This window comes from Lissotriton helveticus, chromosome 1_1 (genome assembly GCF_964261635.1).
Source record: "Lissotriton helveticus chromosome 1_1, aLisHel1.1, whole genome shotgun sequence".
NCBI classification, from domain to species: domain Eukaryota; kingdom Metazoa; phylum Chordata; class Amphibia; order Caudata; family Salamandridae; genus Lissotriton; species Lissotriton helveticus.
In genome coordinates this window covers 363,725,047-363,749,807 of record NC_136057.1, presented here as the reverse complement: position 1 = coordinate 363,749,807, position 24,761 = coordinate 363,725,047, and the positions used below count along the sequence as shown (strand labels likewise).

Below are 24,761 nucleotides of genomic sequence, written 5' to 3'. Positions count from 1 at the left end.
GGATTTACGGATTCGCAATCCGCGAAGATCCGCGAACTCTAGCGGATTTGCGGATTTTCCCGTTTTTTGTGTTTGCGCGCGTTCGCGCCGATTTTGGGACAAGTTCGCAATTGCGAACTTACTTTTCGGCTCGCAACGGCCGCGACTATGTTGTTTCTACGTCTGGTTTATCATTACAGGTTCACAGCACCCTCTGTTTCACCACTGCCACCCTCTGGGACACCCATGCCACCCTCTGGTACATCCTCACTGCCACCCATTAGGTTTATTTATCACTGTAGATTATGGTGGTTGAAAAAAGCAAGCACACCTGCCCTTCTTCAACTGCCATCAATTAATTTGTGTTTCATTAATGTGTCAGTAATTTTGAAAGTTCCAGTCTGGCTGGCACCTGCTTCCTTCCTTATCTGTAATTTGCTTTTTGTTGCAGTGAAATTTTTTTTTCACAGGACCTTTATGGTCTACTTGTAGCTATTCTATGAGCCTGCTGTTTGGGTCATAGCAGGGTCATAGAATAGTTGCAAACTCTGGAGGGGCCCATCAGGAAGCACTACCTTGAATGTTACTAATGTTAAGTTTGAACTTTTGCACCTGCTCATTGCTTTCAGTTTAGCTAAAATCGTTTTTTTCTGCAATTTCGCGCGTTTTTTGGGGCGCGAATCCGTGCGAGATCGATTTCGGAAGCCGCGAATACGTGCGAATACAAAATTGTTTTTTTTGCGACGTGTATGTTCGCGTGATCTTGCGCGTGTTCGCGAGGCGCTTCTAGCTATACGTTTGCCAAGTTACCCTATCGGTCGTACACGGGCGCGGCCATCTTGTTTGCGTGACGTATTCCGTTTCCGGCCGCTATGTGTAATCTCGCAAAGTGTGCTGCTCGCTAGTACAATTTCGCGCGTACTCGCAAGGAAAATCTCGCGCGAACTTACCCACGCGGTCGTGAACGGGCGCGGCCATCTTGTTTCTCATTCATTGCTATGGTTCTGGGCATGCTTTCTCTATCCTCTCTCAATCTCTGCCATCCTTTGCTTGTTTGAAGTTTTTTTGATCTAATTTTACTTATTATCTATCCCTCTATTTTTCTAGCTCTATATTTTTGTGTTTTCTGCAGCTTTTAGTTACTTTTAAACTACTTTTTTAAACTCTTTTCTTTTCTTCTTCACTATTCTATTTCTTGTTTATCATTTAACTCTATTTCTGCCCAGACCATGGTAAAGGGAGCCGGGAAGCACCCTGAGAAGGGGAAGGGTCCCGCACCCCGTGCCCGGCTCCCGTGCGGGCGTTTAAGGGGGGAGCAAGTGGTCCCGCGGGAGATCTTCAGCACGGAGGAAGTGGCGGCACTGATCTTCCACGTCCAGCGCCGCCTCCCCAAGACGATCCTGGGAGGCGGCAAGATCGCGACTGGCTATGGCATCCGGGAGCGTCGCAAGCGGTGGGAGAAGGTGTGCCGGGCCATGTACAAGATCTCTGGGGTCCGGTGCACATATAACCAGGCCACCCACCGCTGGACCGATGTCATGGACCGGGAGCGGGACTTGCTGGACGCGCTCGGCGTAGAGGTCCCCGGGCTTGGTGAGTAGTAGTAGTAGTACATTTACTACTCTGTTTTATCCTGCTCTGTTATTTGCAAATCTTTGTTCTTTACCAAGAGCAATAATGCTGCCGATTACATTGAGGTAAATTATATTTCAAAATCTTCTATGCATTTCAGGTGCACTGCTCTCCTTCTCAGTAGCCTTGCTTGCTACTATGCTTCTTTGTTTTGTATGTTGTGTTCAGAAGCATTTCATTGGCCTGAGAAATTATGTATGAGTGTAGTGTAAAGATAAGAACTGCGTAATGCTAGACAGTAAGGGTCATATTTTCAATTACCGGCGCATCCCTGCAAAGTAGCAGGGATGCGGCAGTAATTGTGTGCCATGCCACCACCACCCATTGGCCCAAAACGTCACAGAAGCCTTACGCATCTGTGCCGTAAAGGCAGCGCATTGCTGGAGTTGCGTGCCAACGATGGCGCAGCTCCAGCAATGCTCTGGGGTACCCTATCTCCCCAATGCTGCATCAAGCCGTACGTCGGCTTCAAGCGCGCAGGGTTTGAGTCATGCATCATTGTCCTAAAAGTGACTGATTGACATCTTGTAGATTTCCCTCAGCCACTTTTAGGATTCGTTCCTGCGCAGGTACGTCCTCCCTTGCGCCGGAACGCCCCCTGATGGCGCAGGGCTTTACAACGTGATGCATCGCCCATATGCCCATATGTGTTTTTTTTTAATATATAAGCCGCACCAACACCATGGCGAGTCTTTTGTTCTGCCGCTGCGTCACAAAAGGCACGCAACAATGGAGGAAAATGAGCCGCAACTTCCGCAAGGGACTTCTAAATCAGCCCCAACAGACTGAAGTCCAGTCCTTCCTTTAGACACATGGCTATAAGAAGAAATAGTGGCGGTGGTGGCGGGTGGATTGATAGTTTGAGTATTCACTGATCTGCAAGCAGGATGGACTTTGTCTGTCACTTCGCGTGCTGCGCACTGCTGGCTGCAGTGCCAGGCCTAGGCAAACCTCTTTAGTAGTCTGTTTATTGAGTTACATAGGAACTTTCTAAGTCAACGTTCCGCAAATCAGGCAATACGAATAACGTAGTATACCACATGAGATAGATCCCGTGGAATAGTTGTCTATCTATTTGCTATTTTTCCAAAATATTTTGTTATTGTTCTTTTGAAATGTTTGATTTGGTTGAAAAATCTCATCCATGTTTTCTGGTTTTTCTTTCTTTCATGTTGTACATCAGCTCCCCCCAAGGGCAAGAGGACACAGGAGGAGGGTGCTGAGGATGCAGGCCAGGATCGGGCAGGCGAGGGCTCCTTTGCTGGCCCCAGTAAGTTTACATTTTAATAAACAGTACCTATTTTTTCCTAGCGTTCCTCATTCGATTTTTTCTAAATCGTCTTTGATCTTCTTGTAGACTGGATATAAATTCTTATCCTGCCTCGAATATGACTCCCTGTGGTATTACTAGACTATTCTTATTAGTCTGTCTGTGTAGCTAACTAAGATTGGACATTTGGCAATTCCATTGGACTCCCATTCTATTCAGCAATACCTCTATGCACTGTCTCCTTACTGACTAGATAGTGTGGCAGAGTCATTCAGCTCCCGAAGTCACCGATTATAGATCCCCAATGATCTCTAGATTATCGTACGCAGGACAAGAGAGTAGTACGGAGTCACAGCACAGTCAAGAAGTGTCAGAGGCACTCATGCTTGCAAAAATTCCAAAACCTTTAGCTCATCCCCTCTAGTCTGGAGGAACAAAAACCACAGAGTCTATTTAAGTTTAAAAGCTTCATTAAAAGTAAACACATTTATTAAAATCTACTTTGTCATAAAACTATTTAACTGAAAACGGAAAAGTGGTTAGTGCTGACGATTAATTGGACACATTTCTTGTGGTCGAGCCGAGCTCTCACCTGGTTTGAACTTGATCCTGGTCGTGTTCTTAGGAGTCAAACTTCTGTCTGTTAGGAGAAAAAGTGGTGCGTGTTAAAAATCAAAAGCAAGCATTCATCAGTTGTGCATAAAAGTGCAGCAAGACAACAGCCTTACCTGGAAAATGGGACATTTTTACTATGGAGTAGACAGTCACAAATTATTACATTGTATTCTGTTTTTTTAACATTTCTCCTAGACCAAATATTATATAGTAGTGAGTGGTGTATTCTAACATTCTTAAATGTACTTTGTAGGTGTAACATCTGGTGACGGGGCCAGCGCGGAGGTGGCTGTGTTGGGCGAGGACTCGGAGCACTCTGGGGAGGAGGCGGTGCAAGAGCCGGCGGACGTTCCTGTGGGGGTTCAAACGGTGGTGGCGGAAACAGGTAAGCTATATATTCCTTACTTATTGAGATTGAAGACTGCATAGTGTGCTTTCTGCACGGGTGTATTACAATTACAAATCAACCAGGTAGTAGCCTCCTCGAAATGTACTTCGACTTAGCTGTGAAGTTTTTGGTGAGAAGAATCCCAATAAGTTCTTAGACGAACGTGATGGATAGGATGAACGAAAAGCGAAAGAAGGGTGTAAGTAAGTGGGACGCGAACTTGTATGATGGCTGGCAAAGAAGAACGATATGTGTTTGCTTGGCCCCCGAGGTGGCTGGGAAGGAAAGAATATGGTATGGTGCATGGCTGGGTCAATGATGAAGCAAGGATGGGTGGAAGGACAGCAGCCTGGGTGGGTGAAACAGAAACTGTATGTGTGCGTATACTTTGACTGAATGGATGCCTGGAGCATGGTATTCTCTGACTCTTAGATAGCACATGTGTATCTAGAGAGAGTAGATGGTCGCCAGGTGAAGTAAGTGTTACCTTGAAGAGCATGTACCACCGCACCCGCACGTCTGTTCCAGTGCAGGGAAGGCAAGGAAAAGAAATTGTAAATGTGTCCAATACTACCATGAATAGTAGCAGTACTTTGTATTGCGTTTGCAATCACAGCATATATCTGGTTATTACGGTGGACACTCCGTACCTCTCTTAATAACTTTAGTTTACTTGTAGTACGTCATTCATGTGTGGGTGTATCACTGTTCACTCAATATTAAGCAAAGCACCTAAAGTCATCTCATATGTCATCAAATACGTCCCATGTGAAGTGATAGATAATCAAATTAGTTAGCTTCTTCATTTTCCTTTTCTAGTACTCATTTGCACTGTAGGGTGAAAGGTAAATTAATTAAGCAGTAGCCCTTGTAACAGAGTATTCTCAGTGCCACCCGTAATAGAAAAGTAATAGCTTCACCACCTGCATGTACTGGACCGGTACAGTAACGCAAGTCTGTCTCACTCATCATGGTGTGCAACTTTTTTTCTCGGGTGCAAGTTCACTGTGCTGTCCATGTCATTCTGCCGGCTTGCATAAGATAACGTACCAATTTCCCTTAACAAGAGAGAAGAAGAAGAATAAGACTGGTGTACTGTCATAGTCGACTGTAATGGAAGTCCATAGTGGTCGTAGAATGTGTTCATTAAACTACCACTAATGTTAGTGCAAGGATGCAGAAGTGGGAGGTTACATAGATACTGTCCTCAATAGTTATGTACTGTGCTTTCAATTTGCTACTTGTACTCTGTGACCCAACTTTCGGCTCAATCACTTTGTGTTATTAATAAGGAGCATTTATTTATTTATTTATTTATTTATTATAAAGTTTTGTATAGCGCGAACAAGACCCGTGGGTATCAGAGCGCTTAACAAGAAATAAGCAATTGCAGTGAGGTAGATGACATATATATTCGTACCACATGTGACGTTAACGTAAGTAAATATTCTATGATTAAATAGTAACAAAACATGTATATATAAACAGATATGAGGTAGCACGGTATAAGTTCGAGAAAGATGCTGTTATCTTGTTCAATCAAGTATTCATTCCTGTCGGCCTTTGGGTTGTTCTTATACATATTCTGTTATATTATAGTCTGTGCTTCCCATTTTAATATCGTACTTGATCTAAACTAAGGCATTAGTACAGCAGATCCATGATCAGTGATCTCCACTAAGTAATGTATCTATTCATCAGTAGGCTCTTCACTTCCCGTTTGAATATTACCAGGTTCTGGATTTTCCTGATGTTTGGAGGGAGTGAGTTCCATATTCTGGGGGCCGCTCCTGAGAACGCTCTTTCATAGGTTTTTTTCTTTCGGAAGAAGGCTGGTCGTAGTAGCAGCTCCTCAGCACTCCTCGATGGTCGCTTGCCACCGGACAACTGAATTTTCTTTGCTAGATATCTTGGGGTGTTGTCGTGTAGTGCTTTATGTGTGATACATGCTATCTTCATTTGGATTCTTGCTTCATATGGTAGCCAGTTTAATGCTTTCAGGTGTGGGGATATATGGTCATATTTCCTAGTTCCGGTGATAAGTCTTGCAGCAGCGTTAAGACAGGCTTTCAATGGTGCTGTGGACGTTTTTGGTAGACCAGCCAAGGTGGTGCACCCATATTCAATTCTCGAGATTACCAAGGATTGGATTGCCAATTTGAGGTCTGACTCTGTGATGAAGGGTTTCAATTTTCTTAGGTAGTTCAAGTGAAAGCGGGCACTTTTCGCCATTGAGTTAATGTGGGCTTTCATGTCTAGATTCTCATCTAAGATGATTCCTAGAGATTTGGCTGAGTTGACAAGGGTTGGGGTGCAGTTTAGCGCAGTCATGACTTTCATCCATTCCTTTATTTCTATGTTGCTCCTTGGTGGAGAGATAAGTAGGAACTCTGTTTTATGTGCATTCAGCTTCAGGTGGTTAGCCGTTAACCATTGAAGTGCCATTTTTATTGTCTCATTCATTAATTCCAGTTCTTTTATGGATCCGATCTTTACGTAAATTTGCGTGTCATCAGCATACATGTGATAGGATATTCGGGATTTTTGGAGAATTTTTGTGAGTGGTTCAACGTATAGGTTGAACAGATCTGGGGATAGGGTCGATCCTTGAGGGACTCCAATTGCGTTAGGGCTAGGAGGTGAGATTGATTGGTTAACCAGGAAGCGCTGTGTTCTGTTCTGTAAAAAGGACTCAAACCATTTCAGCACTATTCCCGATATTCCCATCCTGTCCCGTAGTCTGGTCAGTAATGCTTCATGATTTACCGTATCAAATGCCGATGACAGGTCTAGGAGAATAAGTAAGCATGCTTGGTTTTGGTCAAGGGCCTGTAATGCGTCATCAGTAATGTGGAGAATCGCTGTTTCAGTGCTGTGCCCTGCTCTGAATCCTGATTGGCATTCATCTAGCAAGGAGAATTTCGTGATGTGTTGGGTCAGTTGGTTCTGCACACATTTCTCCGTCAGCTTGGCCAGTAAAGGGATGTTGGTCACTGGGCGAAAGTTATTAGGATCTGATGTATCTGCTGTGGGTTTTTTGATTATGGGAACGACTTGGCCTGTTTTTAGGCAGTCGGGAAGGATCCCTTGTGACAGTGACGCATTTATTATTCCGGTCCATATTGGAATCAGGATGTGATTGATCTCTTTTACGCATTTTGCAGGCAGAGGGTCTTGGTAGTGGTTGTTAGGTTTGATTCCAGAGAGCGTCTTGGCGATCATGTGTTGGTCGTACATTTCGAATGTTTCCCAGCTCGCCTTGTTTTTTGTCATGGTGCAATCCGTTGTAGAGTTGGCGTCGTTAGTAGACCGAGGATCGTTGGGGAGATTCACCGCCGAGTTTTTAAGCTCTATTTCGAGGGCTTTGGCCTTTTCCGTGAAAAATTTGGAGAACTCATCACAGCTTAGCGGTGTTTTAGAATTTTCTTGCACTGTTTTGGCTAGTTTGTTTGATTGCTCCTTTAGTATTTCAAATAGTTTTCGTGGTCTGTTTTTGGCATTATCGAGTTCTGCTCTTATAAATTCCTTTTTTGAGTTGATGATCTTTTTATTATATTGTTTCCTTGTTTTTCTGAGGGCTTCCAGTTCAGGAGATGATGGGTGTTGCCTCCATTTTCTTTCGGCCATTCTCAATTTGCGTCTATATTCGTTTAGAGCTTCGTCGAACCACGGGTTTTTGGTCTTTTCAGAGATTCGTTTCAATTTTAATGGCATGGTATTATCAATGATATTTTCAACAGTTGCTATGTAGTGTTCCGTCAGCTCATTAACATTTTCCAGGTTGTTGGGTGGCTTTAATTCTCTTTCACATCTTTCGACCAGTAGTTCCATATTAGTTTCTTTTGTGTCTCGAGTCCATTTTTTGGTCTTGAACGGTTGCCTGGTCCTACCTTTTCTCGTTGTGGGTATCATGAATATTATGGCGTGATGATCAGACCAGTCACATGGTGTTATGGAGTGGATTGTTGCAGCTTTGTTTCTTGAGATTATCCAGTCTAACGTCGCTCCTTTAGAATGTGTGGGCAGTGTGCACGCTTGAGTGAGGTTTAGTTCAGTGAGGAAACCTTTTAGCATGTTGACCAGTTTGTCATTGCAGTTCTCCCAGTGCAGGTTGAAGTCGCCTAGAAATATGTTATTGGCAGCGTCATTAGAGTTAGCTGTTATGATCTCCATTAACTCTGCTATAAACTTTGAGTTATCTCCTGGTGGGTGGTAGAAAGAATGCAGGTTGCACCATTGAGTGTTAGTTGATCTTATGTTAAGACCAAGATACTCACAGGATTCAAGTGGGTCGGCCTGAATTTGTTTAACCTCTATGTCAGATCGATGAATACAGGCTATCCCTCCCCCTAGCTTTCCGTGTCTATCCAGTCTCAAAACGTTGAATTGCGGTGGTATCAACAGATCCATGGTTGGGGATGAGGATTCCGTGAGCCAAGTTTCTGTAAGGATTGCCAGGTCAATGTCCTTGTTGAGGATGAGGTCCGCTATGTCCGATGCATGTTTGGTTGCTGATCGGCAGTTGAGTAGTAGGCAGGATAGATGTTTTTCATTTTTACTAGCGTTCTCATTTTCGGCTTCATTTGGTGTTAGCTGTATGTGCTGTAAATTGTGGGGGTTGGATGTTCTGTCGTTTTTTCTCACTGTTCTGTTAGCGTCTATTGGGACTGTTTTGATTCTTTCATCTTCTTTGTGGTCCGATAGGTCATATGTTCGGATTAGGTAACGCAATTCCTCTTTAGATAATGATTTCGTCCTGTCTGGTCGGTTGTCTCTCTGTTTTAAACGCATGTCCGCCTCGTTGCTCTTTCTATGTGAGGCATGAACAAGATTTTGGATATCCGTGACTTTGGCGTGAGTATTCGCCGTCAACTCTTTGATTTTTTCTAACGCCTGTACGGTATTCATAGTGGCTTGTGCTAGCTTGCTCACTATTTTCTGAAGCTTATTAAAGTCCTTCTTGTTCTGGTGAGATTTCTTTGGGGCTGCCGATCTGTACATCCGCTCAACTCTTCTCATTTTTGGAACGTGATGTGAAGAGAGGTTGATGGAGTTAGATGAGTCCTGTGTTGTTGGTAGTTCGTTTGTTGCTGGAGGTGTGTACGAAGTTGGTATAGTGCTGGCGAGGGTTTGGGATGTAGGAAGGCTGATATCTTCTGTCTCCTCCAATTCCTGGTTGTTAGGTGGTACTATCCTCACTGCAAGTGTATGATCTACTTGATGGGCCTCATGGTTCGGGAGTAGGGACGAATCTTCTCTTGGGCGTTGGTAATGTTCTTTGTTTGTTTGATGGGTAGACCTCTCAGTTCTTCTAGTCGTGTTCTCTGGTGATGTCCTTACTGGACCAGTTAACTTTACCTGAGTAGTCACTGGTGTTGATGCTGGCGCATGATGGCTCCTGGTTCTAATTGCGTCTCTGATGATGACACCGTGAGTGTCTAGAGAGTCTACTGGTGGGGTTAGGAGAGGTTGGTTGCTCGTGTCGTCCATTGAGTCTTTTATCGATAGGAAAGTCTTGGCAAATCTCTCTAGATCTCGATTTGCTGCTTGTATCAGCACTATTCCAGATTTATAAATCGTGATGCTAAGTTCGGCTCTGCATCTTTGTGACGTTGTGGTTGACATTTTTAGGCCGTGAGGAATGTTTTTCGTAGTTTTTATGGTAAGCATCCTTGTGATGGCATTGCGCCATTTAGCTGCTCTGAATGTATAGAATATGAGGTCATTTATTTTCGTACCATTGGTTGCATTAAAGTATAGGTCTGCGAATAGTATATCCGGGTTTTTCCTCAGGAAGTTGTGTTTAAACTTCTTAGCTGCATTCTTGGTTAAATTATTGGGGTATTTTATACTCTGGGCACTCAAGCCAGTAGATTCAGGGTATCTTTCGCTCATTTTCGCTTCGTTCTGTATGTATTATGGAGTTTCTTATTCCGTTTTATTCTAGGTAGCCACACTGCTGAATGTTATTTCTTACTTCTTTTAATCCCTGATCTAGAATCGTGCATTTATAGTTTCAATAAATAGTACTGAAATGGCTTCTCTTTTGCATAATTAATTCCTCATTTACCTCCAGAAGTTGTACTTTCAGGGTGCTTATTACTTATTCGCCTGTTGACATTTGTTCTGCTCTTTGTATGGTGTAAAAAACAGTCCTTGTAAGATGGCTGCCGTTGTGTTTGTTTATGTCTGCAGGCAGGGAGTCCTTTCTCACTTTTCACTTTTTTTCTCTATTCCAGCTTCCCTCGTTGATTGGTCCAAACTTCCCTTGCTTTCCCTAGCTAGTTAGAATGACTGCCGATGCATGTAAGCTTTCAGAGACTCCGCTTCTCTGTAGTTGCACCCAATCTAGCCGAGTTCCGCACTTCATACAAGTGTGTGGCTACTTGTGTCTGCCCCTCTGCACTGGCATTGGTTACAGACTATGTCTTTCTTTCTTCATATAGTTGCTCCTTCCAAATCAACAACACGGAGGGAGCAGGCTAGATTGGCCCGACAACGGAGGCTGGAGGCCACTGTCGCCGAATATCGGCGGCTGGTGGCCCTGGAGGAGGAGGAGGACACGCAGTCGAGCGGGGCAACAACGACATCCTCGACTGTGACCACTGCATCCTCCTCCGTGACTAAGCCAGCGGGACCGAGCCGGGCTAAGAAAGACGACCGCCACCGCCAAGCAACCGAAATACCAGCTGTCCCCCACAGGAGCTGCAAGGAACGCCAACGCCGCCTACGAGTCCGCATGTCCAACCTGGAGCAGGAGGTCCTGAAGTATAAGAACTTGGTTAAGGGCCTCCGCTCCGAGCTTGCCACCCTCCGCAAGGAGTATGATGCCCATGCCGCATCATGCACCAGCACCAGCACCCTCCAGTAGTGGAGTGTCCCTTGCCCTTTTTTTATAGAATTTTGGGGGGTGGGATTTGGGAGTTGGGATCGTTTTGGGACGTTTCAAAGACAATCGTTGGGGTTAGGGTGGGTGAGGGAGATTATTTTGTTAGGGCTAAATAAATATATTTTTAAACTTTATCTGACCATACCTGTTTTTTACTGCTTTTCAGTCTGGTGGGTGGGGGGCGGGGGTGTAACAGTAACTTTGTTTTCCTGAACAGTCGTAGGACTTTAGTAGTACAACCGTCAATCTCTTGTCTACTCCGAAATAATACTCCATTATACTACCTCCCACCAAACGCTTATCTTACCTGTAATTTGTGTTAGAAATTAGTGCTAGGCCCAGGGCTGGCTCCAGGTGAAATGGGGATTAACGTTGTCAATCCTGGGCGGGTGACATTTCCTCATTGCGGTGGTACTAGTGGTGTGACACAGTGGCAGTTGCATGCCTATGGAAAAAAAGAAAACGAAACCTTGTTTGTCCTCCTTACTGTAGCATTACAACGGTTACGGTACGATCGAGAAAATAGCAGGTGACAGTACACTAGAACAGTGCCATAATGTAGCCTAACAAATGGTAAAGTATTTGCTTGCAAGTATAACTAGTACTTGCGTTGAATTTATTTGACATTGGCTACTACTACTAGAAGATATAGTACTGAAGCTGAGTAAGTCTAGAAGATATCCTCGTATTCCTTCACCAGCCTGTTGCTATGACCTTATCCTCCCCAGCAAGTGTGTGGAATTATTGATGTCATTTTAGTCAGACATCAAGCAAAACAACACAGCCCGGGGGAAGAGGGTTAGGGTTTGTAAAATGGATGGGAATGGGGGTTTCTTTTTGGGTAGGTTTTGTTGAGAGAAGAAAAAAAAAGCAGAGCATGGACAAACAATAATTGAAGATACAGACAATCTTTGGTTACAAACTAAAGGTAAGCACATGCAGTCACACTCATAGAATAAAAGACAACAATGGATACTGTATCTGTATTGCGTATGTTGTTGGAGTTGTCCTGTTGAATTTGGTAAGTAAGTTGCATGCAGCAAACAATTCCTCTTATTGGCGGCACTCCTCCATTCCAGCTGACGCTTCGTCCATCAATGTGGCTGGTGACCACTGACAGAAGACACCCTGTCCACTGCCTGCCTGGCGGATGTTGACTGAAACCCGGCCTGTAATTATTGAACGGAAAACAGGAAGTGCTATTACAATACCACTGATAAATAAATAAAAGGTATGTACGCTGTGTGGTTCAAAAAGTGACACTTTGATTTCCCTAATAGACAGTACAATATTTTTGAAATTGCGTGCTCTGTCTGAGTCACCTTTTTAAGGATCAATAAGTATGGCCAAAATATTATAGCGGATCTTTCCCCTCAAGGTAGGTGTACTGTAAACTGTGTTTTAGAACAAAATTTGACCTTCCCAGCAATGCTCCCACCAAGACCCTTACTAAAGCCAGTCGCAAAAATGTAGAAGAACCCCAATCAGATCTCCAAAAACGATGCCTAGCAGAAAAATGGTTACAAAACGTACTTTGAAAGTAACAGTAGGCCCAAATACAGACCGTGGATTGTATTCAAACCACTTGCAAGCAAGCAAAAGTATCCATAGCCAGCATCGCTCCAACAGTGCTCTACAACAACAGAACTGCGTTGCAATAGAACCCCCCGAAACACATGCAATCCTGCTGCTAGGGCTAACCCTAACGAACCCTAACTTACAAAAAGTGCCAAAACTGGTGTTTCCTTATGGATTTTGTCCAACAAACTTCTAGCCCGTATTAGACCTTCCCAGGAATGCCCCAGGCAAGACCCGCCAACCCACCCGCAAAAAAACACCCGACAACACCCCCAAACAGCGAAAAAGCTAAATCTCATACTTACAATGTCTCTCGGCCTTCGGTCCAAACGCGGCGCTGTGCAGCTAGGTCATCATCATCATCAATCATCATAACTCCTGTTTTCCACCACGGATTTCCTGAAAAGCAAATGCAATCAAGATTAGACTGTCGCAGCAGTGCTTCGACAGAGACCCCGGCCGCAACCCACCCACGAACAGCAGGAAGCCCCCCAAAACGCTACATTGAGCAAGATGTCAGAAGAAATAGCAAAAAAAAAGGCTGTTTCTTATGGATTTTGTCCAAAACACTTCTATCCGGTATTAGACCTTCCCAGGAATGCCCCAGGCAAGACCCGCCAACCCACCCGCAAAAAAACACCCGACAACACCCCCAAACAGCGAAAAAGCTAAATCTCATACTTACAATGTCTCTCGGCCTTCGGTCCAAACGCGGCGTTGTGCAGCTAGGTCATCATCATCATCAATCATCATAACTCCTGTTTTCCACCACGGATTTCCTGAAAAGCAAATGCAATCAAGATTAGACTGTCGCAGCAGTGCTTCGACAGAGACCCCGGCCGCAACCCACCCACGAACAGCAGGAAGCCCCCCAAAACGCTACATTGAGCAAGATGTCAGAAGAAATAGCAAAAAAAAAGGCTGTTCCTTATGGATTTTGTCTAAAACACTTCTATCCGGTATTAGACCTTCCCAGGAATGCCCCAGGCAAGACCCGCCAACCCACCCGCAAAAAAACACCCGACAACACCCCCAAACAGCGAAAAAGCTAAATCTCATACTTACAATGTCTCTCGGCCTTCGGTCCAAACGCGGCGCTGTGCAGCTAGGTCATCATCATCATCAATCATCATAACTCCTGTTTTCCACCACGGATTTCCTGAAAAGCAAATGCAATCAAGATTAGACTGTCGCAGCAGTGCTTCGACAGAGACCCCGGCCGCAACCCACCCACGAACAGCAGGAAGCCCCCCAAAACGCTACATTGAGCAAGATGTCAGAAGAAATAGCAAAAAAAAAGGCTGTTCCTTATGGATTTTGTCCAAAACACTTCTATCCGGTATTAGACCTTCCCAGGAATGCCCCAGGTAAGACCCGCCAACCCACCCGCAAAAAAACACCCGACAACACCCCCAAACAGCGAAAAAGCTAAATCTCATACTTACAATGTCTCTCGGCCTTCGGTCCAAACGCGGCGGTGTGCAGCTAGGTCATCATCATCATCAATCATCATAACTCCTGTTTTCCACCACGGATTTCCTGAAAAGCAAATGCAATCAAGATTAGACTGTCGCAGCAGTGCTTCGACAGAGACCCCGGCCGCAACCCACCCACGAACAGCAGGAAGCCCCCCAAAACGCTACATTGAGCAAGATGTCAGAAGAAATAGCAAAAAAAAGGCTGTTCCTTATGGATTTTGTCCAAAACACTTCTATCCGGTATTAGACCTTCCCAGGAATGCCCCAGGCAAGACCCGCCAACCCACCCGCAAAAAAACACCCGACAACACCCCCAAACAGCGAAAAAGCTAAATCTCATACTTACAATATCTCTCGGCCTTCGGTCCAAATGCGGCGCTGTTCAGCTAGGTCATCATCATCAATCATCATAACTCCTGTTTTCCACCACGGATTTCCTGAAAAGCAAATGCAATCAAGATTAGACTGTCGCAGGCTCGCAGCAGTGCTTCGACAGACACCAAAAATTACCCACAAACACCCGGAACCCCGCCAAAGAGCACCTCAAAGGCAAGCAAGTCAGCAAAAACGGCAAGAAATTTCCACCTCATATTTGGTCCAAAACACTTTTGTCCATTATTAGAGCTTCACAGCAATGGGCCCAAATCCGTCAACTCACCCGCAAAGAAGTACAACACCCCCACAAGTGCTGAGTCTTTCTTCATTGGGCGTAATCCAGCACTCTGCTTGGAGGGAAATCGCAGTCTGGAGGAGGAGGATAGAGGAGCATGTTCTTCAGAACTTGTGAACCTGAGGAATGTAGACTGCGGCACCTTCAAATCAATAAGCAAACAAGTTAAGACAGTTCTGATGATGGTCTTGTTTTTGGGATTAGGTGATTAAAGTTTGAATTAAATTAACTGTGCAAAACAAAGAAAGAGAGACACAAAGCACACAGGAATAAAAGTGAAAAGGACGAAAAAGAAAGTTCTTGATTGATTGTCTCATTTTCAGGGCTCGGTGTCAGGGAATAAGAACAAGATTTCGTCATCATACTCTGCGAATTCAGGCTGGATGAGGTCAGTGCCACCGAACAGAGAACAAATCCCCTCATCTACGTTGCCGTCCTCCTCGTCTTCATGCGGCGTGCTTTCTCGTACTTTGTAATCTGGTGGTATGAGGTGCTGATTCATCTTGATCATTGTCAGCCGCTCCACATTTTTGGGCGAGAGGCGGCTCCGTTTGGGAGTTACAATGCCACCAGCAGCACTGAAAACACGTTCAGAAGACACACTTGCGAGTGGGCAAGACAAATAGTTTATAGCCAGGTTGAAGAGCTGTGGCCACAATTGTTTTTTGCCATGCCAATACTGCAATGGCTCATCATTAAGAAAGACCTCTGTTGAGTCATTCAGATAGTCCTGCACCATCGACTCAAGGTCATCAACGGTTCCTCCACTTTGCTTACTTTTTGCTGTGGCTGTGACATTTTTTCGAGAACCATACCCAAGCAAACTTAGCCAATCCTCTACAACAGCCACTGTTTTTGTTGTGTGTGGTGCAGATGATCCAGTTGCCGGTGTCTTTAACGGCTGAGAGGTCACTTGTGCCCCAGCCACAGGTGCAGAAGTGGATTCTTGTGACTGGGGATGGCCTGCTGATGCTGATGCTGATGTACTGGCTTCTCCTTCAATAACCTGCCGTTCTTTTTCATACCTCTTGGCTGACCAGGCTAACCAATGTTTGTACTTTTGAACATCTGCATCAGCAAAAGGAAAGAATGCTTCGCCTGCCAGCGCCTTTTTGTAGCGTGGATCCAGAATAGTAGCACAAATGTAATGCTGATCTGACTTGATCTTTTCAAGACGTTCATCACCACGTAGGCGCTCTAATAATTTCTCAGACAAAATAAAATGGTCTTTTTTTTTCTTCATCTTTTTCAAAGTCAGAAGACACCGCCATCAGTTGGTGCTCCAGCATGCACAACAATGGGATAGCTTTTCCCAAATTACAGTCCTCCTGGCTGACTGCACGCGTGAAGAACTCAAAAGGACGAAGCATGTCTGTCAGGCTTTTAACTATGTCCCATTGCGCCGCACTCATCCGCAGGTCCTCTTTCTGAGATGTACCCTCTGTGAAGAAATAGTGATCGAGTACCGTATACTGCTCATACAGACGCTCAAGCATGTAGAAGGTTGAGTTCCAACGTGTTGCCACCTCCTGGATGAGTGCTTTCACTGGCATTCCACGTATAAATAGCAGTCTCCGCAGATGCTTCCGGGCCTTAAAAGAATGGCTGAAATGGTTGCACATTTTGCGGCAGGTGGCCATTACCTCGAACGCTGTACTCTGTTTATCCATCAAGAATTTTTGAACTACCAGGTTGATACAGTGCGCCAAACACGGCACTCTAACATGGTCACCCTTCAACATGGCCTTAACTACATTGGCGCCATTATCCGTGGAAACATAACCAATCTTGAGTTTTAGGGGGGATAGCATTTTCAACACCTTTTTGTTAAACTCTTCCAAAAGGTTTTCTGCTGTGTGACTTTTCTCCAAGCCAAACATGGCTAGTGTTGCATGTTTCCGAGCAGCTTTGAAAACTTTGTCCGGGTCAACACCTGCGTTTAGCTTTGCTATAACACCTGAAAAAGAGACCCAGTGTGCAGTGATGCACATGTAATCAGCGCCTGCGCCACTGGTCCACATGTCTGTTGTCAGATGTATTGTGTGAACAGCACTCTTCTGCAAAGCTGCCCCAATCGCCTCCAGCACATCTTCATGTAGTGCTGGAACCGCAACTCTGGCAAAATAGAACCGGCTCGGAACCTTCCATTTAGGGCAGAGCGTTGCCACTAATTCAAGAAAACCTACCGCTTCTACAAAAGAAAAAGGTAGAAGGTCCACAGCTAGCATTTTAGCCAGCTTAGTGTTATACAGACGCGTCAGTGGGTGGTTGCGTTCATATGGCACGTCTGAAGTAAGCATTGTTCTAATGTTGCCCTGGACCAAGCATTTACGGGCTGATAATGACTTCGTTGACCCAATTTTGCTCGCTGGTGAACTTTTGTGCGTTGGTGTCTCACTCGCTCCAACACTCTTAGTGTGCCTCACATTGGGTGTGCTGCTGACAGGGGTACTGGGTGTAAGGAAAGTGTTTGACACGTCTTCTTCCTGCTCGTCATCATCAGATGAAACATCAACGTTTCCTTGAATTTGGCCTTTCTTGATCGCATCTAGGTGCGCAAACCATTTGACAGTGTGCTGTCTCCTAAGATGACCTCTCTGGCCTCCGGTACCATAGTTGGTACCTGGCTTACCACGACTAACTGCTTGCTTACAAATGGTACAAATGGCAAACTTTGGATTTTTGGGACAAACAGTAAAGAAGTCCCAAACTGGGGACTTGAAGTGTCTGTGGGACATGGAGGAGGCGGCGATACTGGTGGTGGTGGTCATGAAGCTAATGCCAGATGAAGTGGAGGATGTGGATTGCCCAACTTTTGTACGTTTTGCACTTTCACCGCCACTAATTAAGGTCGAGGTTGACGGAGGTCTCTTCTTGCCAGAAAGAAATATGGAAGCGGGACGAGTTGGTGTACTACTTAACTCCAATGATTGTGGTGTTTCCACTGCCTCCTCATCGACAACATCATCATCATCATCACGCTCAGCAGCTCTTCGGGCTAGGGTCAAAATGTCTGTTTGCTGCATGCCCGCTGGGGCTGCAGTGACCTTTATGATGACTGGGTCGTCGTTGGCAGAGTCTTCATCAGCAGCAGTATCCGCCACTTCTTGTTGAGACTCATCACACTCCATAACTCTGAGACTTTGGACGAGCTTCCTTTTACGCTTAACTACCTTTGTTGGATCATGGTGTGCCTCACTCTCAGACGGCTGTGGTGCTGGTTCCCAAGTTTGATCCGTATCATCAGAAGGAGGTGTGCTTGAAGAGGATGTAGACACCACCCTTGATCTCTTCCTTGCTAGGGGTGTGGAAGACAATGAAGGATCATCAGGAGGAGTGGCTTCCTCAAATGATACCTCGCCTTGATTGTCGATTTCCTGATGTGCCCCTACTTCGGGAGGAACAACTATTGTGGGCACTTGTTGTGACCCTCCATGCACCTCTGCTTGCGCATCTCCTTGCGCTGCCTCTCCTTCCACATGTACTTGGGCTTGTACTTGCACATGTGATTGTTGTTGCGGCTGTGGTTGTTCAACACTCGTCAGATGAGCTCCAACAACCTGTGTTGATTGAGGGACATTGCTGCTGCTTTCTTGCGATGAGCCAACATCACTGGTCGATGGTGATTGAACAACTATACTGGCTGCCTCTGCAGCACTCAAGGGCTTGGACTTAAGTTGGCGTGGTGGTGGTGGTGGCACTGAGCCCAATGGAGCGGGGGTGCTGCTGCCAGCTTGGTCCCCAGCAGATCCCGCTGCTGCTGCTGCAGGCATACTTTTTTTTTTTACTCCCAAAAAAAGGGGCGGGCGGCACACCAGTGTCCTTGGTAACTTGCTTCTTCTGCTCCTTACTGGCACCTTTCTTGCTAGAGGAGCTACGGGTTACTTTTTTTGGGGCCATCTTCTTCAGAGCAGGTCAGCAGGCAGCAGTTGCACGAGTTGCAGAGGGTTCTGTGTCCAGACGTGACGTCGCGTGACGTTATGCTGCACACACCGCTGCAGGACTTCTTCCTGGCACTGGTGGTTCTCTTGAGTCTTCTTGTGCACCTAAAAGCAATGGAAGACAGAGGAACATCAGTTCAGTTATACACCCCAAAAAATCGACAAAACACAGAAAAATGAGCACAATCCCATGCCATCCATGATGTTTACATTGAAGACACCCCACAGAAAGACTAGGGACATGCAAGTATGCAACACTCACTACCCCTGGGCATAATGGATGAAAAGTAGGCAAAATAAGTGCAGGCCTCAGACACTGCCTCTCCTCAAAATGGCCCCCTTACACCCCAAGCACATGTTGCCTGTACCAGCCAGCACTCAAGATGGCCACCACCACCACCCACATGGCCAGTCCACATCAACAGTACACCCCCAAAAACAGAAAAACAGCCAGAAATCACCACAATCCAATGCCATCCATGATGTTTACATCAAAGAGAGTGAGACCACACCACAGGCACACTCAGTCCATGCACCACCACCACCCCTGGGCAAGCAAAAGGCCACACCAGCAGCCCCCCAAAAACGACAAAAACCAATAAAATAAGCACAATCCCAGCCCATCCATGGCCTCAATTATGTTTAAATTCAAGAAGACACCCCACAGAAAGACTAGGCCCATGCAACACTCACCACCCCTGGGCAAAGGGCCACACCAGCAGGCCCAAAAAAACGACAAAAAACAATAAAATCTGCACAATCCCAGCCCATCCATGGCCTCAATAGAGTTTAAATTCAAGAAGACACCCCTCAGAAACACTAGGCCCATGCAACACTCACTACCCCTGGGCATAAGGGATGAAAAGTAGGCAAAATAAGTGCAGGCCTCAGACACTGCCTCTCCTCAAAATGGCCCCCTTACACCCCAAGCACATGTTGCCTGTACCAGCCAGCACTCAAGATGGCCACCACCACCACCCACATGGCCAGTCCACATCAACAGTACACCCCCAAAAAACAGAAAAACAGCCAGAAATCACCACAATCCAATGCCATCCATGATGTTTACATCAAAGAGAGTGAGACCACACCACAGGCACACTCAGTCCATGCACCACCACCACCCCTGGGCAAGCAAAAGGCCACACCAGCAGCCCCCCAAAAACGACAAAAAACAATAAAATAAGCACAATCCCAGCCCATCCATGGCCTCAATTATGTTTAAATTCAAGAAGACACCCCACAGAAAGACTAGGCCCATGCAACACTCACCACCCCTGGGCAAAGGGCCCCACCAGCAGGCCCAAAAAAACGACAAAAATCAGCACAATCCCAGCCCATCCATGGCCTCAATGGTGTTTAAATTCAACAAAACAGTTGTATCATGCACCCATAACCAACCCTGGTCCTACTGGATACTGTGGCTACCCACAATATAATTTATTTAATTTTCTGAAAAAGTTCCAAAATTGTACTTGCAGCAACTGTAATGCCCCAAACAAACTTACTTGTGAAAGTTGATTTCTAATCCAAAAGTGATCCAAAGACAGTCAAAAAGGCCTCAAATCCAAATATCCAGCAGCACCCACAAAAAGTAATCCTTCCAGCTCCAGATCCAAATGAAAGTGAACAGGAGATGGACAAAGCACTGGGAGGAGCCTGCTGGACAGGAACAGGAAGTTGGAGACTGTGGGGCACTTCCTTCCTCCCCCCCCCCCAAAATGGACTCCTTGCAAAAAGAAAGGCCATGCAAATGTCAACCTGAGGAGTGATTCTGATAAAAATCATCATTTTCTGAAGGTTTATCCTGTTTGCTGGTGATTTTCTTGTGCGAAATTGCAAAATCTCTACATCGCAAGTGCGAGATTGTTCCTTTCCGCCGCAACTACGTGTTCGCAATTGCGAACTCTCGCGAGATGTGCTGTGCAAGGTGGCAAGCCGCGATTACGTATTCGCGGGAGCCAAACTCCCGCGGGAACACGCAGCAAGATCCAAAATGGCGCAGCACTCTCAAAATATGATCGAGAAAAACAACTCGGCAAACGCTAAATGACGGAAAGTGAACGCCGTGCACCACGCCGCGCGCCGCAACCAAGCAAAAAATCCGCCGCGAGCGGATTCACGGATTTTCGACAAATTCGCGAGCGTTCGCGGATTGCGAATTTGCCGAAAATCCGAAAAATCCGCGAGCGGAGCGGATTTTACGCCCATGCTTAGTTACATTTACTATTCCCACTCAAGTCTGTGCAACAGTAGCGAAAGCGTTGGACTTCAGAGGGGGGCAGATTTACTATTCCCACTCTAGTCTGTGCTACAGTTTGGGAAAGTGCTTCACTTCAAACACGTTACATATTTGAATAACCCTAAAGAAAATATAAAACTCTTAATATTATTTTGCATATAATATATATATATTAAAAAATAAAACACAATTTAAATAATAAATAACAATCAATTAGAAAATAATTATGTAATTATTAGTTAATTAACTTCCCACCCTATCCCCTAAAACAAATAAGTATAACATAGTTTACATAGTTAATAATCGATTAAATAATTAACAAATAATAATTGTTAAATAATACTTAGCAAACTTCCCACCCTATACCCCTACAAATCCAGCAGCCCACACCTAAAATATAACGAAAATATAGATTTATTATACAGTATACATAATTATTAATCAATAAAATTATTACTTCATATTAACAAATTATATTTAATTATTACTTTATTAACTTCCCACCCTTTAACCCTAATAAACCTACCAACCCGCTCCTAAAATAAAACTAAAATAAAACAATATCATATAATCTACAAAATTAATATCGACGACATACTTACTTAAAAATGTATTAGCCTTGCCCCTTACTAACCCAACAACCCGCTTCAACGCTATAAAGTACTATTTGCAATTAAATTAAAAAATCGAAATCACTTGAAATTATAGCCTATCTTTAAAAAACTTAATAACAAGTATACAAACAATAATAACACATAAAATTAACATATGCACTAAGACAGATTCAAATAATAAAAAAACGATATTCTGAACAACTATGTTTTTGAAAACAACATTAAAAACAAAGACCAATATTATTTACATAAAAAACAATATTTCTGACAACGGTATTTCTTCATCCCGATACTTTTGTATCCCCATTTTTGTTTTCAGATATTGCTGTGTCTTGATATTAAAAACTCGATATTTTATCCAAATACCCCTACATGTAGATTAGATGGTTTTGTTGAACTCATTATCTTGTACCTAGGCAGTTGATGTTGGCCCCTCCCTCTTCCCATTGTGCAGCCACCCAGACCAGACTTTGATGCCGCTTTTGTTCCTTTTCACTGACAGATTTGGGGGTTCTTTCCTGGTTGTGGCAGTGATTGCCCAAGAATTGTGACTCAAGTTCCCTGCCCAACATTTCCGCCTCAACCAACAATCTCTCCAGGTGAGCTGTCTTTCCAATGCCGAGCCTACATTCCACAGCGGTGTTCATTCAAATGGCTTGCTTCTTAATGGGGCGGATGTGACTTTCTAAGCTCCTTGAGAGTGTGGGGCAGAGGATTACGATGAAGTGATTTAATTTCATGCCCAAACTGATGGTGGGAGGGGTATAATGTGATAACGTACATAAATTGCCTGGCCGTACAACCCAATAAAACCAAAACAACTGCGTGTGTAGCAGCCCAGTGCTGTAACCACCTTGAAAACCGGGACTCATTGCAATTTATTTAGAACTGATATTGCCGAAGAGATTGCATTCTGTGCCTATATCAGCACTGAAAAAAGAAGGCAAGCCGACTATTCAGGGCTGGCAGTAGAAAGGGGCTCATTCTAATAAAGCCAGATAAGGACATTACAATCCAAGCGTTAATGATCTGCTGGGAAGGCATTGCCTCATCATGGTACAGCTGGAGAGGGAAGATGCATTTTCTTTAAGGCTTAGCTATGCCTATCCATTGCAGGCACTGCATGGCGAGGCTGGGTAGGCCCCACTCCACCTAGCACTAACTTAATTGGTACACATCTCTTTGCTTCAAAGGTCTCACTGGTCGAGATCACTGGTACATCATGGCTTCTTGTGCCCTGCTGGTGTGCTTGGGTACTGCTGGGATAATCTTCTTGGTGGTGATGCCAGGTAAGAATCGCAATGATTGTTGGGGGGAACAAATAATATCTGAGCATGACTTACTTTTAACCGAATATGGAAGACACTCACCTTCTATTGTACGTTATTAATTCAGGTACGATTTTTACATTCCAGAGTACAGTTTCTTGCATATTTCTAGTAAAATGTACTAACTCTGAAAGAAAACTGCAGCCTCAGTTAAAATGTAAAAACAAAATATCTAGATCCTCCTTATTTGTTGCTCACCATTTGATGCATAAAATGTCTATTCTGTAAATACTGATGCCACGGGGTATGGTAATTAATGGGTACACCATTTGCACATCATAATACATCTTAGGCATTGGAATCGAGTTATCCCACTAACAGCTTAGCTTGTGTGTTTCGCATGGTGCTCAATCTCCGATTTCATGCAGTTTGACCACATGATTTGCTCCTCGTTTGACCTGGTGAAATTGTACGGGTAATTATCTGTACGAGATGTAGTCCGCACCCTAGTTACTATCCCAATTCAGGTGCAAGGAGAAGCCAGTGCCAGAATCCGTATAACTTCAGGCTTGTAACAACCTCCTTAGTGACCATATGAGCTACTGAAACCTGGTTAGCAAGAGTTTTGATGCAAATGTAATCTTTTTTTGGTATTCTCGGAAATCAATAGAAGACAGTTTAGTGCAAATTTTGTATAGTATGTAATTGACATGCATCAGGACAGGTAGAACTGGAGATACTTACAGACTGGAGTAGGATAAGACCTCACCTGAAATACAGTGCGGAAGTGGACTACTAATCCGCGGAGGAGCAGCAAGAGAACCATAGCAGGAAATGGTAGGACCAGTTAATAATAGTAGGGAAGGTTGGGTGACTGAGTAGTACAGTGGTTAGAAGAGGAAATCATGCAAATAGCAATGTGTTAAACATTTTCAGTAAATAAGAACAAATGTTGACTCAGGTGAGTAAAAGAATGCCATAGATTCCGACCGTGCTACAATACGAAATCTAAACAATAACTGGCAGTATATAAGGTTGATGAGTGTTTATTAACACTGGACACACAAATAACTTGTGATCACCCTTTAAAGAAGGGTACAGAATTTTTAATTTCTATTTGCATGAACCGATTGATTGAGCCATAAATTATCTTCAACTTGAATACCCTCTGACTTAAAATGCAGGTAAATTAAACACATCTCCATATCCAGATTTGGTCAAAGATAGATACAATTGCAAAACTTTAACAGGGAGATATTTTCGTAATGTCCCTATCCTTAACATTTTAATACAGTGATTATAGTCCAAATCACAATTTTAAATATTAATCCATTTCTTTAACCATTGTGTAAAACACTATCTATATTAAAGTCTATTTTGCCAAAATTTAGTTTCAAACAATTGGTCTGTGATTTTACAATATTCTACCATATGTAACAAAATTCCCAGGACGTTTAGCCATTTGACATTAATGTAGCTATATAAGCTGATCTGCATAATCTCCAGTAGTCTCCCAACCCCTTCCCTCATGAATGTACAGTAGTCTACTACTTTTGCCTACTTTGCTATATAACTAACAATTGATGGATGCACTGAGAGCAAGAGCACAACCTACACTAATAGTAAGCAAATAATTGCTAAGGTTTGTTGTGTGAAAAGAGAGCTGTGGCGGTTTCTCTGGCAAAGATTGCCAAAAAGCCTGTATGATCCGTTAGGAACTTTTACTGAGCTGATTGCACTCTCATATATATTAAAGTAGTGCAATGAAACTCTATGCACTACTAGAATACATGGAAACTCTTATAAAGTACAGGACGGCTAGCTGGAAAAAGGATTTATGAGCAAACGGAGATGTGGACCTGGAGGCTGGAATAGGGGACCCCAGCACAGGGACTGAAGATGGTAGAAGAGAGAGTAAAGAAGGAACAGGACAGACACAGCAGGGGTATTGTGTAATTTGAAACAGACTATAACTATCTACTGGCGACTGCCTTTAGGAAGGATAGATAGATAGATAGATAGATAGATAGATAGATAGATAGATAGATAGATAGATAGATAGATAGATAGATAGATAGATAGATAGATAGATAGATAGATAGATTCACTGAAAATCCAAAGGTTAAATCAATGCTATAGTTAGGTGAATTTGTCAGTGACAACGATAACGTTTTGAACTAAACACAATCACAGAAAT

General features: G+C 44.2%; 1 protein-coding gene across 2 annotated transcripts in view; it reads left to right on the top strand.

The window, feature by feature from the left end:
* Positions 1 to 24,761, top strand: part of IL17RA (interleukin 17 receptor A) — a 264,599-nt gene that overhangs the window by 222,633 nt on the left and 17,205 nt on the right. For both annotated transcript variants that reach the window (XM_078673656.1, XM_078673657.1), the window contains 2 exons: positions 21,799 to 21,895; positions 22,490 to 22,585. In XM_078673656.1, the coding sequence (XP_078529782.1) occupies positions 21,799 to 21,895; positions 22,490 to 22,585 (193 nt within the window). The remainder of the gene's footprint in view (positions 1 to 21,798; positions 21,896 to 22,489; positions 22,586 to 24,761) is intronic.